General features: G+C 49.8%; 2 protein-coding genes across 3 annotated transcripts; one reads left to right on the forward strand and one right to left on the reverse strand.

Annotated features, from left to right (window-relative positions):
* Positions 1 to 11: 11 nt before the first annotated feature.
* On the reverse strand, positions 12 to 3,578 carry LOC122390410 (coiled-coil domain-containing protein 77-like). Its single transcript, XM_043383317.1, has 6 exons — positions 3,566 to 3,578; positions 2,310 to 2,354; positions 1,754 to 2,011; positions 1,076 to 1,238; positions 428 to 605; positions 12 to 40 (listed from the first exon to the last, which is right to left on the reverse strand). The coding sequence occupies exons 2-6, from the start codon at positions 2,342 to 2,344 to the stop codon at positions 12 to 14; spliced, it is 663 nt and encodes a 220-aa protein (XP_043239252.1). The 5' UTR covers positions 2,345 to 2,354; positions 3,566 to 3,578.
* A 285-nt stretch (positions 3,579 to 3,863) lies between these two features.
* Positions 3,864 to 9,962, forward strand: LOC122390430 (transcription factor BTF3 homolog 4-like). Of its 2 annotated transcripts, none has more exons than XM_043383374.1 (4): positions 3,864 to 4,152; positions 8,395 to 8,570; positions 8,823 to 9,024; positions 9,415 to 9,962. In XM_043383374.1, exons 2-4 carry the CDS (start codon positions 8,403 to 8,405, stop codon positions 9,612 to 9,614), a joined length of 570 nt encoding a protein of 189 aa, XP_043239309.1. In that variant the 5' UTR covers positions 3,864 to 4,152; positions 8,395 to 8,402; the 3' UTR covers positions 9,615 to 9,962. The 2 variants fall into 2 exon arrangements, with proteins under 2 accessions (XP_043239309.1, XP_043239310.1); XM_043383375.1 differs by having other exon boundaries at positions 3,896 to 4,052.
* The last annotated feature ends 4,748 nt before the right edge of the window (positions 9,963 to 14,710 follow it).

Genomic DNA, 14,710 nt, shown 5'->3' on the forward strand with positions numbered 1-14,710 from the left:
GGGGCCGTCAGTTAGTGGGTCTGCAGGCAAGCGATGTGACCTAAAGCAAGAACAAATAAAGCTGTTGTAAATTATGTACTCGTATACAACAGGCAATTATCTGTATACCGTCATCACTACCAACCAACGACGTTGGTGATATAGCATGCATATAGGCGGGTTGCGGAATAAGGAAACTCTTAGCTGACCTGGATTAAACTTTGAGGACTTCACATAAAAAAAACGTTCGTACTTTGTTGAATAATGAAATGTCACTCAATCTCCTTCAAGCCCAAATGTAAACGTCTGCTTTTATTTACATTTCGGGTGGCAGCTAATAAATTCACGATTTTCATTATGCTATTGAGAAGGCATACCAGCTGTAATCATGGGACAATCAGAATTGCACAAACCGGCAGCATTGGCAACCAATCAGTAGTCCACTCACCCTCCAGCCTGTTTTTGCGGTCGAGCTCCTTGGCGAATTCCTTCAGCTGCGGCGGCAGGTGCTGCCTCACCAGCTTCCCCTCGTCCAGCTCCTTGATGAAGTAGGTGAGACTGGACTCGGTTGTACCGGAGAGCGAGAGCAGCACGTCGATCTTCCGCCGGTCCTCCACCTCCTGGATCTAAGCGCAGACAAGCGATGATCAGACAACGCTGGTAAGTGAGTCAAAAATAAGTACGCAAGCGCGTCTAAACAGATAGGTGACGAACGACTCTGCTGAGAATAACCACATTTACCGGCGAGTCTGTAAGATCAGCCAGGCAGCACACATCCCATGAGGGCTAAAAACGCTATGCACAAACATCACTTTTTACGAGTATTTTGGCTTTACGGCGCTTCGACAGCAAAGGCCATAGTGAGCCCATAACGTTATACTAGTAAAACGAGGATGTTAAAACAGAGCTGACTAGATTCGAGGACTAGAAAAGGCTAGGACTAGTTGAGACGAGTTATAATCCATGCACAAACATCAAAGCATCGCGTAAAACGTCTCATATCAGCCACGCCATTCCTTGAACCTACGATACCGACATAACCGCGTCGTATGACTCGAGTATCACACATAACCCGACACGCGGAACAGCCACCCACCTTGAGTCTGTCATTCTCCGAGTGCAGTCGGAGCACCTGGTCTCTCTCCTGGAAGACGTACACCTGCATATCGCTGATGGCCTGCTGCAGCTGCGAGAGCTCGGTGTCGCGAGCTGTCAGCTGCTCCTGCAGCTCGTGGGCGTCCTCCACTGCCGCGCGGTACCTGTGTGACGGGGACAGAGCGGGGCGAGATGGGTGAGTGGCAGACATGGCGGCCAGCTGTTGGAGCATGACTTGTCAGAAATTGAGGACTCGGCGAAGAGAAAAGGTAGGCATTTTGGTTTTAGAGAACATTGCACATTTCAAATGACAAGAAGTAACAGCTCCATTTCATGCTAATGAGAGTAAGATGTGTCGCACATTGACGAAAAGATTCGTTCTCCGATTATTTTTTTATTCTTTTTATCGGGTCGGACAATTTTGTTTGTTACGATATCGATATCAGCGGAGCGTAGCTACATTATATCGGTCTTCTTTCACCACTCGCGTTCGCACCACCCTGCCATGCAAAAGCAAGAAAAAAAAAAACGACTAAGTCGGGTCAGAGGTCAACTCATCATTACCTCAGGTCAGGGGTCAGCCTAGCGCAATCGGTTTTGCCTTCGTACGGCAGCACCCCTGGTCAGAGTTTAGACCCCTCCCAATCAGCGGCGACTCCCGCGATCCGGCACCACTCACTGGTCCAGGCGGTCGGTCAGCCCCTCCAGCCGGCGCTGAAACTGATCCGTCTTGGCACGGTAGTACTCCAGCAGGTCGTCGGAGGGCGGCAGCTGCTGGATCAGCTTCTGGACGTCCCCCTGAGCCAGGGACAGCGCAGCCCCCGCCTCGGCCGGCAGAGGACTCAGCGAGCGATGGCGATGGCGCGGGGTCGGACCCCGGCGACGAGACATTATTTGTGACTGAATGGGGTGGCAGTGGCTCGTTGCTCTAAACAACCTGTGAAAATACAGATCTTCTCAGAAAATGCATCTTCACTCTTCATGCAGCATGAATTACATAAGATAGGATAGGATTGGGATATGATTCAGACCCTCATTCTCATCATAGAAATTTGGCATGGGAAATTTAATATAACATGGAGCATCCATGTCCTATATAAAAAAAAAACACCCAAAAAGGCAAGAGGCAAGGCTGAGCACCAGTAATCTTACTGACTGTGTCTGCAAGCCACGCAAACCTTTATTGAACACCTGCAGGTCAATGCTGTCAAAAAATGCAAAACTGGCATTGGTACCTGAACTGTGCAACTATGTGAGCTTCATCATCCATAATATGGCACCTGCAAGGACCTATCAACATTAATTGTTTCAAAAGAAAGCAAACATTTTTCTGTTGCTGGCTACACTGAGCTAAAAAAAAAAAAAATGTGAAAATGTAAAAAAGTTTTCAGTTTCTGGCTACAAGGTAAAAAATTGTAAATGCTAATATATTACAGAAAAAAATTAAACCTTTAGTAGGTAATATAAAATTAATGACACTCGAGATGGCCTGTCCTATTTAACTGACTTCAATTGGCTGCGGCTGCTCCCACCAACTGGCAACCACAGACCATCCCCATAAGGAGTTTCAAATATCAAGCATCTGAGCAACTCAAACCCTGAAAGTGAACCAAGGCTCTCAACTACCACCGGGAGTCAAATGCTCTACCAAGCTTTTTTTTTGGGGGGGGGGTTAGGCCCTTTCGGTCTGATGAGACCATTTCAGAGCTGTAAGGATGATAGGAATTAGGAAAAGACAGTCTAGGCAGACACCCTCGAGAGTCGCCGGGGCTGAGCCCGTTCGAATGGTCGATGGACAGGCCGACCGACCAGCCATCCAAGCAGGGCTGCAGAGTCAATGGATTTTCGGCGACTCTGACTCCGACTCCGGCTTTCAAAAACCAGCTCCGACTCCGACCCCCACTCCAGGCAGAATTGTCAACTCCGACTGACTCCAACTCCCAACTCAGACTCCGCAGACCTAGCAGGGCTGCGGAGTCGAAAGATTTTCGGTGACTCCGACTCCGGCTCGGTTTTCTAAAATCGACTGACTCCGACTCCGGTCACAACTGTCGACTCCGACCGACTCCAACTCCGACTCCGACTCAGACTCCGCAGCCCTGCATCCAAGCACTCTCTGCACCTGGCTACGGGGTGAGCTCCCTCAGGAGCAGTGGTGCCGCTCCAAGGGAGCAGCCAGCATGAGATAAAGGTGACTGTCCAGCACAGAGTGGGGGTTGCGGAGTGGAGAAGGATTTCAGTATCAGTATCCTAGGATGGAAGCTGAAGCGATGGAAGCGACGATGGAATGGATAGATTTATGGATAACAAGGAAAATGCAAAAAATTAACTGAAGCAAATACCATACCGTATCAAACGTCATAGCGCATCTGCACGCCGTATTTGTTGGCTGAATTCGTATTTCAATTTGTTGATAAATCCAAGGCTATAGGATAAATCAATTAATATCAATTTCAAAATAATCCGCGCATCAAGGATGGGGGCTAAGTACTCTAAGCAAAACATCGCAGGAAGTATAAAGCTTGAAAAATAGTAAGCTGACGTCATAAGTAATACTCAAGGGATGAGCTAAGATTTGAAATTAAATTGAAATCGAATTGAAATTGAAATCAAAATTTAGGTTGAAACTTAAGTTTTTTTTAATCTACGCCAAAAATCACGAATTTAATGTAAGGACTCGAAAAGTAAAAGGTAAGAACAAGAACTGCCAGTTCCATACCATTGGCAGTTTCATGACGTCAGAATTAGAACAAATATTTTTTTGGAAAAGAACTAATATAGAGATGGGCGAACACCGACTGAAATGCTTTTCATACGAGTACAGAGTACTGGAGGAGACAAAGCAACGAAAAGAACAAAACGCCAAGATAATCAAAGTATATTTTGTGTAGAGTAAACAGAAAAGAGAAACCTTTAAAAGGCATTCAAATACTATTTGAGAAAAATATTTGAGAGCAGGATCACTCATCAAATATTCGGTAAATTTGGTGACTGAAGGATTGACCATCTCTTTTGAACGCGCCTCCCGTGCGTCCGCGCCGCCGTGAGGGTTAGGGTGCTTTCCGGGCGGAAAAAGAGGTAGGTGATCTTTGCAGGCATTCCATTTGATCAAGTAGCACGAATGGAATTGTCTTTTGCTATTATTTATTACGTGCTGAAGAACTGTTCAACGTTATTAAACGTTTGATGTCGGGTCGACGTTTCCGGCGCACCAACCACGTTGAGGCGGTTGCCGGCAGGTGTGCCTCGCTTTGCTTTTGCAATAGTAGGGGAGAGTGGGATAAGATGCCCAGGGTGGGAAAGACGCCCCACCCCCTCTAGCGGCGAAACAAAGAATCGAACCCGGAAATTAATGTTCTTAGCGTAAAGCGGAAGCCTGCCTTGGTAACTGCACAAAAAATTGCGAAGCTCAGTTGGGCAACGGCTGGCTGGTGAATGCATGTTTTTTATTTGCTGCTTTCAAAAAATATTTTGGTGTCAAAACATTGTAAATATCAAAGAAGGTAGATAATTTTTGCGTCCCTTGCTATAGTCGTGATACATTAGCATGCGTGTACTGTGTCCCAAATAGTTTGTTTCAGGGTGTAGTTTTATGGCTAACAAATTGTACTGATTTAATGTTACTTCAGTACCTTGGGGTAAGATGCCCCCTGTCCTGAAGGGGAAAGACGCCCCCCTAAATCCGTAGGCTGTCCTTCAAGCAGCCCGTCAAATCATTTATTACATGCTTGTGATGAGAGACAAAAGCCGATCTGGGACTATTCAGTAGGCGGAACTATGGTCAAGCGTACCCATTTTCGGGAACGCATTTTCGTTCCCATGTTTGGGAACGATAAACCCAAATATGGGAACGCCATGTAGGCATTATTTAAAACAAGAAAAAGAACCGTTAAATGACGTCCAAAAAATATAAAACGATCGTGAACCGCCTGATATTTGTCTCAATATTGTTGGGAAAGAGTTTGATATTGTAAGGCCCATCGTAGTTTCAAATCGTTCCCCTATTTCTAAAGCAGTCCATCATCCGGGCCGCGATCCCAAATTTGGGAACGCTCTCGTACACTGGCGCTGCAAGCGTTCCTTATTATGGGAACGGCGTACCCAAAATTGGGAACGATTTCACCGACGCCTTTCAAGGGCTCTTTTCATTAACAAGCATCACGTCCAACGCCGCAAATTATTGTTAACGCAACAATCATCAGATGACCTTTCCGGCAAGACCGTCGCATGTTTCGCCCGGTCTTCTGCGCTTTTATTCCCGTCGATCTCGCAGCGGGCACGCCCCCCTCTGCAGGATTACGTAATTCACAACGCTCAGCGATGTTCAACAAGGTCTTCCATACCTATATCCACCGTCCGCGCCGAGGGTGGAGACATGTCAAGCACCTGTCTGTTTATCACCGATAGTTGACGAGCACAAGGAAGTATCCAAAAATGGGAACGCTGAATATGTTACACCCTCAAAACACCTAGTCCCAATGAAAATCTAGTTTTTTCCTTTCTTGATGAGTGTAAGTGGCAAAAGGCCTGGTAGGATGGGCACGAGGAATGATCGAAATCAGCATAAAAATTATAAACAAGCCACACAGAGCGACCTATATAAGAGAAATTCCCCCAAAACGATCATGCTTAGAAACACGGAAGACAAAAACCACGCTCATGACGCTCCTTATAAAACAACGCTAAACAGCTAGCATCCAAATAAAATATGTCTTTCCGGGCTGATAAAATACAGCTGAATAATTTCAAACCACTAAAACTGAGTTTACAACAGTAGTTCGGTAAAATCACTGACGTTCCACGAGGTCGTGCGCCCCGACACCAAAAGTCAACAATATTACCCCCGGACTGTCCGCGTGTTCGCTTGCATATGTCAGCATCTGGTGTCGCTAATATGAAACTTCATAACCAGGGGAAAATTATTATACTTGACCTCAAAATGTAAAAAACGCTTCATTTTCCTTAAAATTGCATGTTAAATGTAGAATAACCCATGTTTTCACCATTCCGTCACTTCAAAAAATCATTAAAAATATCATTCGACGGTCAATTTCCTTGTGCAACGGTCAGATTAAAGATAATTTTATAGAGACTTAGTAGATACTTGAATTAGCGTGCACTTTTTTGAAACGTGATGCACTAATGAGTTTTAGTGGGCGAACGGCCGAAAAATTACCTTCCGTTCCCATAAATGGGAACGCCCGTTCCCATATTTGGGAACTCCGTTCCCAAAAATGGGAACGTTCCTATATTTGGGTACTCATGACCATAGTTCCACCTACTGTATTGAGAGTCCAGTACGGTCGGGTGCTCCCCATGCCGGTCTCTCGGCCCACACAGCGACTTTTTGAGTGGCCTCTGACTCTGAGAGCCCTCACGACGGCCTCTGTGGGCCCCATTATTGGCTCCAGGGCCTCTCACGACATCCTTTGAGGGCTCCCACGTTGGCTCCACGGGCCGCGCTGGCATCTGAGGTCCCCACGATAGGCTCGAGGGCCATCAAGCATCATGAAGACCTACATATAAGGGCCCCACAGTGGTCTCCGAACGCCACCACGGAGGCTTGTTTGGCCGCGCTGGACTATGATGGCCCTAACGATGACCTCTGAAGCCCCTTACGACCACTTTTGACGGCCCTTACGATGACGTTTGGTGTCTACTGCAGGCTCGAAGGAACTACTGATTCGTTCAGGCGATTCACGTGCCCATTTATGTCACTTATAGTGCAGGGGGCATCTTCCCCAACGCCAGGGGGCGTCTTTCCCACCCTGTGGGGTAAGATGCCCCCTTTCACTTCTTCAGGAAAATGCTTAATAGCAAAACAGTTATCATAGTTCAGGCACAAAAGTGTGATATTTTTGGAAAAGAAATGATGTCGGCTTCCGTTGAAACTCCAAGTTTTGGCTTTCCGATCGTCATTTTCGATTAACATAAGACATAGTAAAACCCTGGGCATCTTTCCCCACTCTCCCCTAATCTAATGCCATGCAGCCAACACCCATCGCCTAGCATGAGTCACGGCCTAGGGCATGTGTCTGCTAATAATGTAATTAGAGTTGTAAGCTTGCATGTTGTATAACGTTTGCCAGATGATGGAGAACCATTGTTCGAATAAATTTTTTCGGGATTTATGTGCATTTAAAAAATAGCTGCTAACTGGAATGTTTTAATGGATGGGTGGCCCTGCACAGCGAGACCCCATGTAAAGCAGAGTTTGTTGTTTAGACCCTGACCCCTACCATCTGATCACAATTCATATACTGGGTAACAGCCAACAGGAGCATTTATATGCCAAAGTTGAATATGCCCTTAGAAGATGGGCACGGCTCAACTGAATTCAGTTGGCTGCAGCTGCTCCCACCAACCACAGACCATCCCCGACTGGAGTCAAATGTTCAGTGAAGTGTAGGTGTGAGCCTTTTTGAGGACTTGAATTGCTGTGTGTCTTTATGACTGCTAAAATTCTAATTTGGCCAGACTAAACAATGGCAAGCATGAGAAGATCTTGTTAGTGTAGTGTGCTGCTTATTTGTATTTCATCTGGTGTTCTGTGAGCCCTGAGGCCTAACATGGTACCATGGTGAATTACCTACTTTGCAGGCATAGGTATCATTGTCCAAGAAAAGGACACAACAGAGTCATCCATGGAACAGCTTTTTCATTGTAGGTTTGTTATGCATAAAAAGTGCACAGACTACTTTTCTTGTTAAAACTAGTCCTTATCAAGTGTTGGCTGGCACAGACTTCTACTTGAAATGTTGTGTGCTGGTGTGAATTTATCTCCTCAGGATTTAGTTCTGCATTTCCACTGAACCAGTGCCATTGAAGATTCCACTGAAACAACAATAAACTGGCTGCCACTTCATGGTAGCCGAGTGAAGTTGTTTGGGCTTAGCCAGGTGTGGGAGGGGAAGGGCTGGGAGTGGGGGGGGGGCTAACCAGGGCCAGGTGGGCAGCAGGTGATTGTGTGGACCAGGTGCTCTGCCTGCCACCTGCTGCTGGAACAAAGCCTTTCTGTTGCTTAGTTTCACTTGAGTCAGTTTAATGCATTGAGTCATTTCACTGCTTCTGTTTTAGTAATTTCATTTAATTATGATATTAATCACATACTTATCTTTGCAAAATTAAATATGCACTAAAATAGTTAACTGCAGCTAGCTTTTCATCTGTCCAAGCTATTAAAAAATGATAGACTTGTTACTCAATAATTTAATGGCATGTGAAATCCTATCCCCCACTGTATTCTCCCTCGCCCCACATGCAACCACATGTACTGACTGAATGGTGTGATGCTAAACCATCTGTTTATCCCACCCGCAGCTGGCATCATGAACCGTGACAAGCTCGCCAAGCTGTCGGAGCAGGTGCGTGTCGGTGGGAAGGGAGTGCCACGCAGGAAGCGCAAGGTCGTCCACAAGACTGCCAACACTGATGACAGGAAGTTGCAGAATTCGTTGAAGAAGCTGCCTGTCAGCAACATCCCCGGCATTGAGGAGGTGAGTGCAGTGGTAACGTCAGTGTCAATCAGTGATGCGTGTTATGTGTAGGCATTAGGTAACTCACACTCATTGCTAGCGTTTTTAGTTACGATACGCAGCGCAAATGACACTGTTTGGTGATACATTTGCCGATGAATTTTCGTATCGTGTGTATACGATACGTTGCTGACGTACCATTCTTTCCGTCGAGTACTGGCGGCCTAGCTAAATTGAGCATGCAGGGGTTAAATATGAATCTGTGTTTTTCAGGTGAACATGATCAAGGACGACAGCTCGGTGATCCACTTCAACAACCCGAAGGTGCAGGCGTCGCTGCAGTCCAACACGTTCGCCATCTCGGGTCACGCCGAGCACAAACAGATCACCGACATGCTGCCGACGATCCTGAACCAGCTCGGCTCCGAGAGCATTACCCACCTGAAGCGGTTGGCATCCTCCGTTCAGGCGACCGGTGAGTGGCCGTTGCAAAAGTACCACTTCCAGCGAAAGGTCGCGTTTTTTTTAGGGGGGGGGGGGGGCTTGTAAAATGGGTAACTAAGAATTAGCAGGCATAAATGTGCCGCTTGCTTATTTTGAATGATCCACGTTTCGTACAGTTTGTGGTCTGGTTACTGTTCACCGTGTGCTCACGCCCGGGATTACCTGCTGCATCATCTTTACTGAAATAGCTTTCATTGGTTGTGATTGGAATGATTCGAAACATTGTTCCGTACAAGGAAGGAACCCATTAACCACATTCACTATTTGCAGACATGTGGGTTGTTTACTCTGCGCTAGCGAATGGTGATACTTGTGAATAGTTCGTGAGTTGCGAGTGTCTAACTCCGCCCGTTCTCGGCAGGTGGCGCTGGCGGCGAGGGCGCCGGCGACGATGACGAGGAGGTGCCCGACCTTGTGGAGAACTTCGACGAGGCGAGCAAAGCCGAGGGTCCGACGGCGCCGGCCGCCGACGAGCCCGCCGCCCCGACCCCCGCCGGCGACCAGGCGGCCGACGCGCCGTCAGACGCCGCCCCCGCCGCCGACAGCAAGAAGGACGACTAGTGCGCCGACCGCCGCGACGGCTGTAAATAAACTCCGCGTGCCGTGCCGTGCCGTGCCGTGCCGTGCCGAGAGAGACTACTGTGTGCGTGCCGAAGACTAACCGCGTGTGGTGCGCGGCGCGGCGGCCCGCGCGAACTGCGGCCCCCGCCCCCGCCCGCCGCCGCCCGACCGCCGGCCGGCCGGCCGGCCAGCCGCTTTGAGAAGAGGTTCATTGCCGACGGTCGTACCCCTGCGCTGTTCTTTTTTATGATGTCCCGCCAGGGATGCAGTGGAATCTTTACAGTCCAAACAAACATTTTGTACAGTTTGTCATGGGTCGACCGAATAAATATCATCGCCGATTCCCGAGCTGGTTTCGTTTGCGCCGTGCGCTGCGGCTGGTCTTCGGCACGCGGGGAAACCACCGAACGGGCATAATACAAGATGACGCCTTTATATGACAGTTTTGGTGAGATGATGCCGAATTCGATCGGATATTTGTTGTTTACTACTTGGACCGGGTAAGTTGAAGTGGTTTGCGAGTGCAGAGACCGTTCCTCCGGTTCCTGTCCTTACATATTTGCCGATCGCTGGAGACCACTCTGTCGTTAGGGCACATCAATCTCGTGCTGATTGTCTAAGTCATCCAGGCGAGATAAAGCACCGCTCCGTGGTGAGGAGTCACGAGTCCTTGGTCGATACAGTACGAACTTTGTCCCGACCAGCGTACCAGAAACACACGGATTCATCACCGGCGTCCCGCCGACAGGATTTGTGGTCAAAACGCGAAATTGCGTTGCAATGTAGGTATAAGGTGGGAATGGGTCGTTTGCCATTTGCGTTCCTAATGGCGCATCAGTATTTGAGTCGCAATAGCGTGCTCAGTAGCGTCCATGAGAAACACTAGGGGGCGACCCAATTGACCTCACTGGCGGTCCCAGGGGGGGGGGCCACGGGGGCCATGGCCCCCCCTTTGGTGCTGAAAGGTGGGGCCATACTATCTTTTGGCCCCACCTTTCAGATCGAACAAAAGTCCTAGAAAAGCTTTTCGTATGTTTCATTTTCTTTCTTGCGCCATCAAAGGACGTAAATTTCACTCATGAGGGCTCAGTTTCGCATTCTGTCAATTTGGTGGTCAGCGTCGCTGGCACCGGTTCACGAGTATGGCCGGATCTTATATGGAATATCAGCGTGGGTTTACTTGAGGCTCTCGTAGGCCCAGCAATGGCTGGCATGAGACCCTCTTCGGCAGTGGTGGGTGGGCCCTGCTAAAGGAGATTGGCTCTAAGACACTAAAGTAAGACCTCATGGGTTGGTGCTGTGCACCTCAGAAGCCCGGTGGTGACGCCGTATGCCGGCTTGGTTTCTTAAGGATTAGCGTGGGAACTCCGGGGCCTGCATAGAGTTTGCATGAGCTAGTATGTAATCTCAGAGGCATGTGTGTAATGTGTACACAGTGGCGGTCGCGGGGGGGGGGCATCAGGGCCATGCCCCCCCCCCAAGGTCAATAAAGGGGGCCATCATATCATTTGCCCCCCCCCCTCAAACAACCAATGGGCCCCCATATAGGTGTATGGGGCCCTGGCAATTATTCGATCGTCACGAAGCTCAAAAAAAAACCCACGCCCAGCTATTAATATAGCTCCCACACCGGTCTTTGAGCGTCCTACACTGACCTCTGAGGGAACTTCAGTGGCGGTCAAGTGCCCACGTTGACTGCTAAGAGCCTACATCAACCTCTGAGACCCCACATCTGGCCTATGAGGGCCCCTAACAGGCCTCAGGGGTCCCAACCGGCGTCTGAGGGTCTCACACCGGTCTCTGGTGGCCTTATTTCTGTCTGTGGTGTCCCAAGACGAACCTTAAGGTGCCAATGAGGGCCCCGCACTGGCTGCTGAAGACCCGATGCCGGCCTCTAAGGGCCTGCATTGGCATTTGAGGAGGGCCCATCTTGGCCTTTCAGGGCCCTCTGCTGGCCTCTGGGGTCCAACGACGGCTCATGCCGGTCTTTTAGAGCCCCACGCTGACCTCTGAGGGCCCATGTTGGCCTGTAATAACCCTCATTGCCTCTGAGAGCCCAACTCGGTCACTGATTGTCTCAAACTACTGGCCTTTGTAGTTTGCAGGCCCTGTACTGGTCTCTGAGGGCCCTAAACTGGCCTCTACGTGAAAACATATATGGGTGGGTTTCTGAAGATCAGAGGGCTCACGCAGTCTCCGGCACAGCCTTACGTTGGTCCTGATCGAGATTACTTTGCGTCCTGATGGTCCGGCGCAGATTCCCTCATATTTCGACGTCGGGACCCCATGAGCCGGTGTGGGTCCTGGGGCTGGCAGAGACTGATGAAGTCCTTAGGGCTCAGGGCCAGTCTTTTTAGCAGTAAGACTAGGCAGGTTGAGTGAGCCCCAATAGAGCCGCTGCGAAGCCCCGCAGGAGTCGCGCGCGGCCCTCAGATGCCAATTTTGAAAGCTCGGAACCTGTGGGGGGTCTCCAGAGGTCGGTCGGTGTACCTACTCTCTCCCGCCGCCACACAACTAGGTATGTTACCTATATGAGTAAATGTCATAGTCTGAAAATGCTCTCTGGGTTTCACATGCTTGTTCAAAGCAAGAGGTATCTGTACTTTTCCGAATGGTTTTATAGTGGTAAGGTCATGATTCCGCGTGCCTGACCTTCCAGTATACCTATGCTACACCGATCCGTCGTCATGGTGCAGTGGGCCGACCGGTGGAAGCACCGTGGGACGGGAAATGGAACTGGTGATTTTGCCTTAAATTGAGCTTAAAAATTTCACGCAAGAATCAGATGGATGAAGCATAAGTAATGCCAACTGCGCGGCACCTCGTGGACGTAAAAAATTAGCCGATCACCCCCCCCCCCCCCTCCCGGTGACGGATAAATGTTATGTCCCGCGAGTGTGACTTTGGCCCCCCCTTTTGCTAGCGGCTGCGACCGCCAGTGATTGACCTTGACGTCTACAGAGCCGTCTGTGGGTTGGTTTATACACCAAAGCTTCAGTTAGAGGCCGTGGGAGGGCGGTAGCGCGAGGGCTTCGCCTGCTGTCGGGACGAACAATGCCATCGCTCGTGGTGTGCGTGTCAAATGGACAGGGCATATTTTAACATACTGACTGCGTCCCATTTTGGGACGCAGCCCCCTGCCTTTGGGACGTAGCCCTCGCGAAATTTGGACCACTGCGTCCCACACTGAAATGCCACGGTTTCAGCCGAAAAGTGCGAGCAAAAATAAGTAACATGCCTCGGTCTTTTACTGTGTAAAAGATGTTGGCTTTCCGATTGCTTTGTGCCCTGATTTACTATGTACCTAAGCACATACATGCCCTCTCCAGTCCTTGTGCCCTGCCCTACCCTTGGTCATACACCTTATTATGTTCTTCCCTACTATACCCCTAGGATATGTGCCCTGCCCAGTGCCCTGTCCTTAGGTCTTGTACCTTGCCCTGCCCTTTCTTCAGGCCCTGTGCCCTGGCCTTTCTTCAGGCCCTGTGCCCCGCTCTGCCCTGCCCTCAAACACGATACTTTATATATTCTGCCTGGAAATTTGATGCGCTGCCTTCCCGTCTTTTGGCCCCGTGCCCTGCCCCTGCCCTACCCTAGTTTGGGGCCCCTGCCCTTCTCTGCCCTCAAGCCTTGTACACTTGTCCTGCCATCAGACCCCGTGCCGCTGCCTTGTCTTCAGGTACTGTGCCCTGCCCTGCCATCAGGCCTTGTGCCTTCCCATGTCCTCATGCCCCGGCCCCGCGCCCATCCTCGAGCCTAATGCCTTGCCCTGCCTCAGGCCCTGTCCTGTCATGTTCTGCTTCCAGGCCTCATGTGCATTGCCCTGCCCTTAGACCCTGTGCCCTATTCTGCCATTAAGCCTTATGCGTTGTATCGCCCTCAGGCCCGTGCCCCTGCCCGGCCTCGCCCTAAGTTGCTGTGCTCTGCCCTGTCGTCAGGCCTTGTGCCGTCCCATGCCATCAGACCCTGTGTCCTACTCTGCCCTCAAGCCCTGTATTCTGCATTGCCCTAAGGTCTCGTGTCCCATGCCCGCTCTCAGGCGCTGTGCCCTGCCCTGTCATCAGGCCCTGTGGTGTCTCCCGCCCTCAGGTCCCGTGCCGTTTCCCGTCCTCATGCCCCGTGCCCTTACCTGTCCTCAGAACCCGTGCTTTGTTCTGCCTCCATGCCCTGAGCCTTGCCCTGCCCTCAGGCCCCATACCCTGGCCCTGTTTCACCGGTGATAGCAGCACGCTGCTATTACACGTGTCAAATTGGGTTTCCATGGAGACATCAACAGGCCCATTGCTCAAACACTACCACAAGTATGACGTCAGCTCGCGGAATTTGATAGCAGCGTCCGACGTCCGTGAAACACTGCCCACGTCTTGTCATACCTTCGGGGCCCGAAGGTATGACAAGACGTGGGCGGTGTTTCGGGCCTTGTGTCATATCTGTGTCTTATGTCTTGCTCTACCTTTAGGTACTATTTCTTGCCCTGCTCTAAGATCCTGCGTGTTGCCCTGCCATCAGGTGTGTTGATCATCAGGTGTTCTAAGGCCCTGTGTCTTGCACTACTCTCCGGCCTTGTGTAATGATAGCCTCAGACCCGCGCCTTGCCTTGCCCTCGGACCCTGCATCCTACCCAGCCCTCAAGTATCCGTCTTAGCTTAGCTTCATGGCCTGCCTGTGCCTGCCCTGTCCTTAGGGCTCAGACTCTGTGTCCTGCCCTTCCCTAAAGTCCTGTTTAGAGATGTCAAGTTGGAGCCCGCAGGCCCGGAGCCTGGCCCAAAATCCGGCCCTACAGGGCTTTTGCATGCACAGTGGATTGTATCATTGTTTTGAGGTACCTCATCGAAACGCATCGACTGATATGCGACATGATCTATCTTGGTCACGAAATGACCGTAATGTGAGCTCAAGTTCTGACCTTGACACAGAGCATATAAAATAACTCACTGACTGATCGATATCTGCATATTCACTATCAAGGCCATATGCCCATATCATACAATATGCCTGAACATCGTAAATTTATAATGATTTTAATATTCACTATCAAGCCTATGGATAACAATAATGTCCAGCTCAAGGTCCAGCTTTGGCCAAGCTGTTCGATA

Source organism: Amphibalanus amphitrite, unplaced genomic scaffold (genome assembly GCF_019059575.1).
Source record: "Amphibalanus amphitrite isolate SeventyFive unplaced genomic scaffold, NRLGWU_Aamphi_draft 000395F_arrow, whole genome shotgun sequence".
In the NCBI taxonomy this organism is placed as follows: Eukaryota; Metazoa; Arthropoda; class Thecostraca; order Balanomorpha; family Balanidae; genus Amphibalanus; species Amphibalanus amphitrite.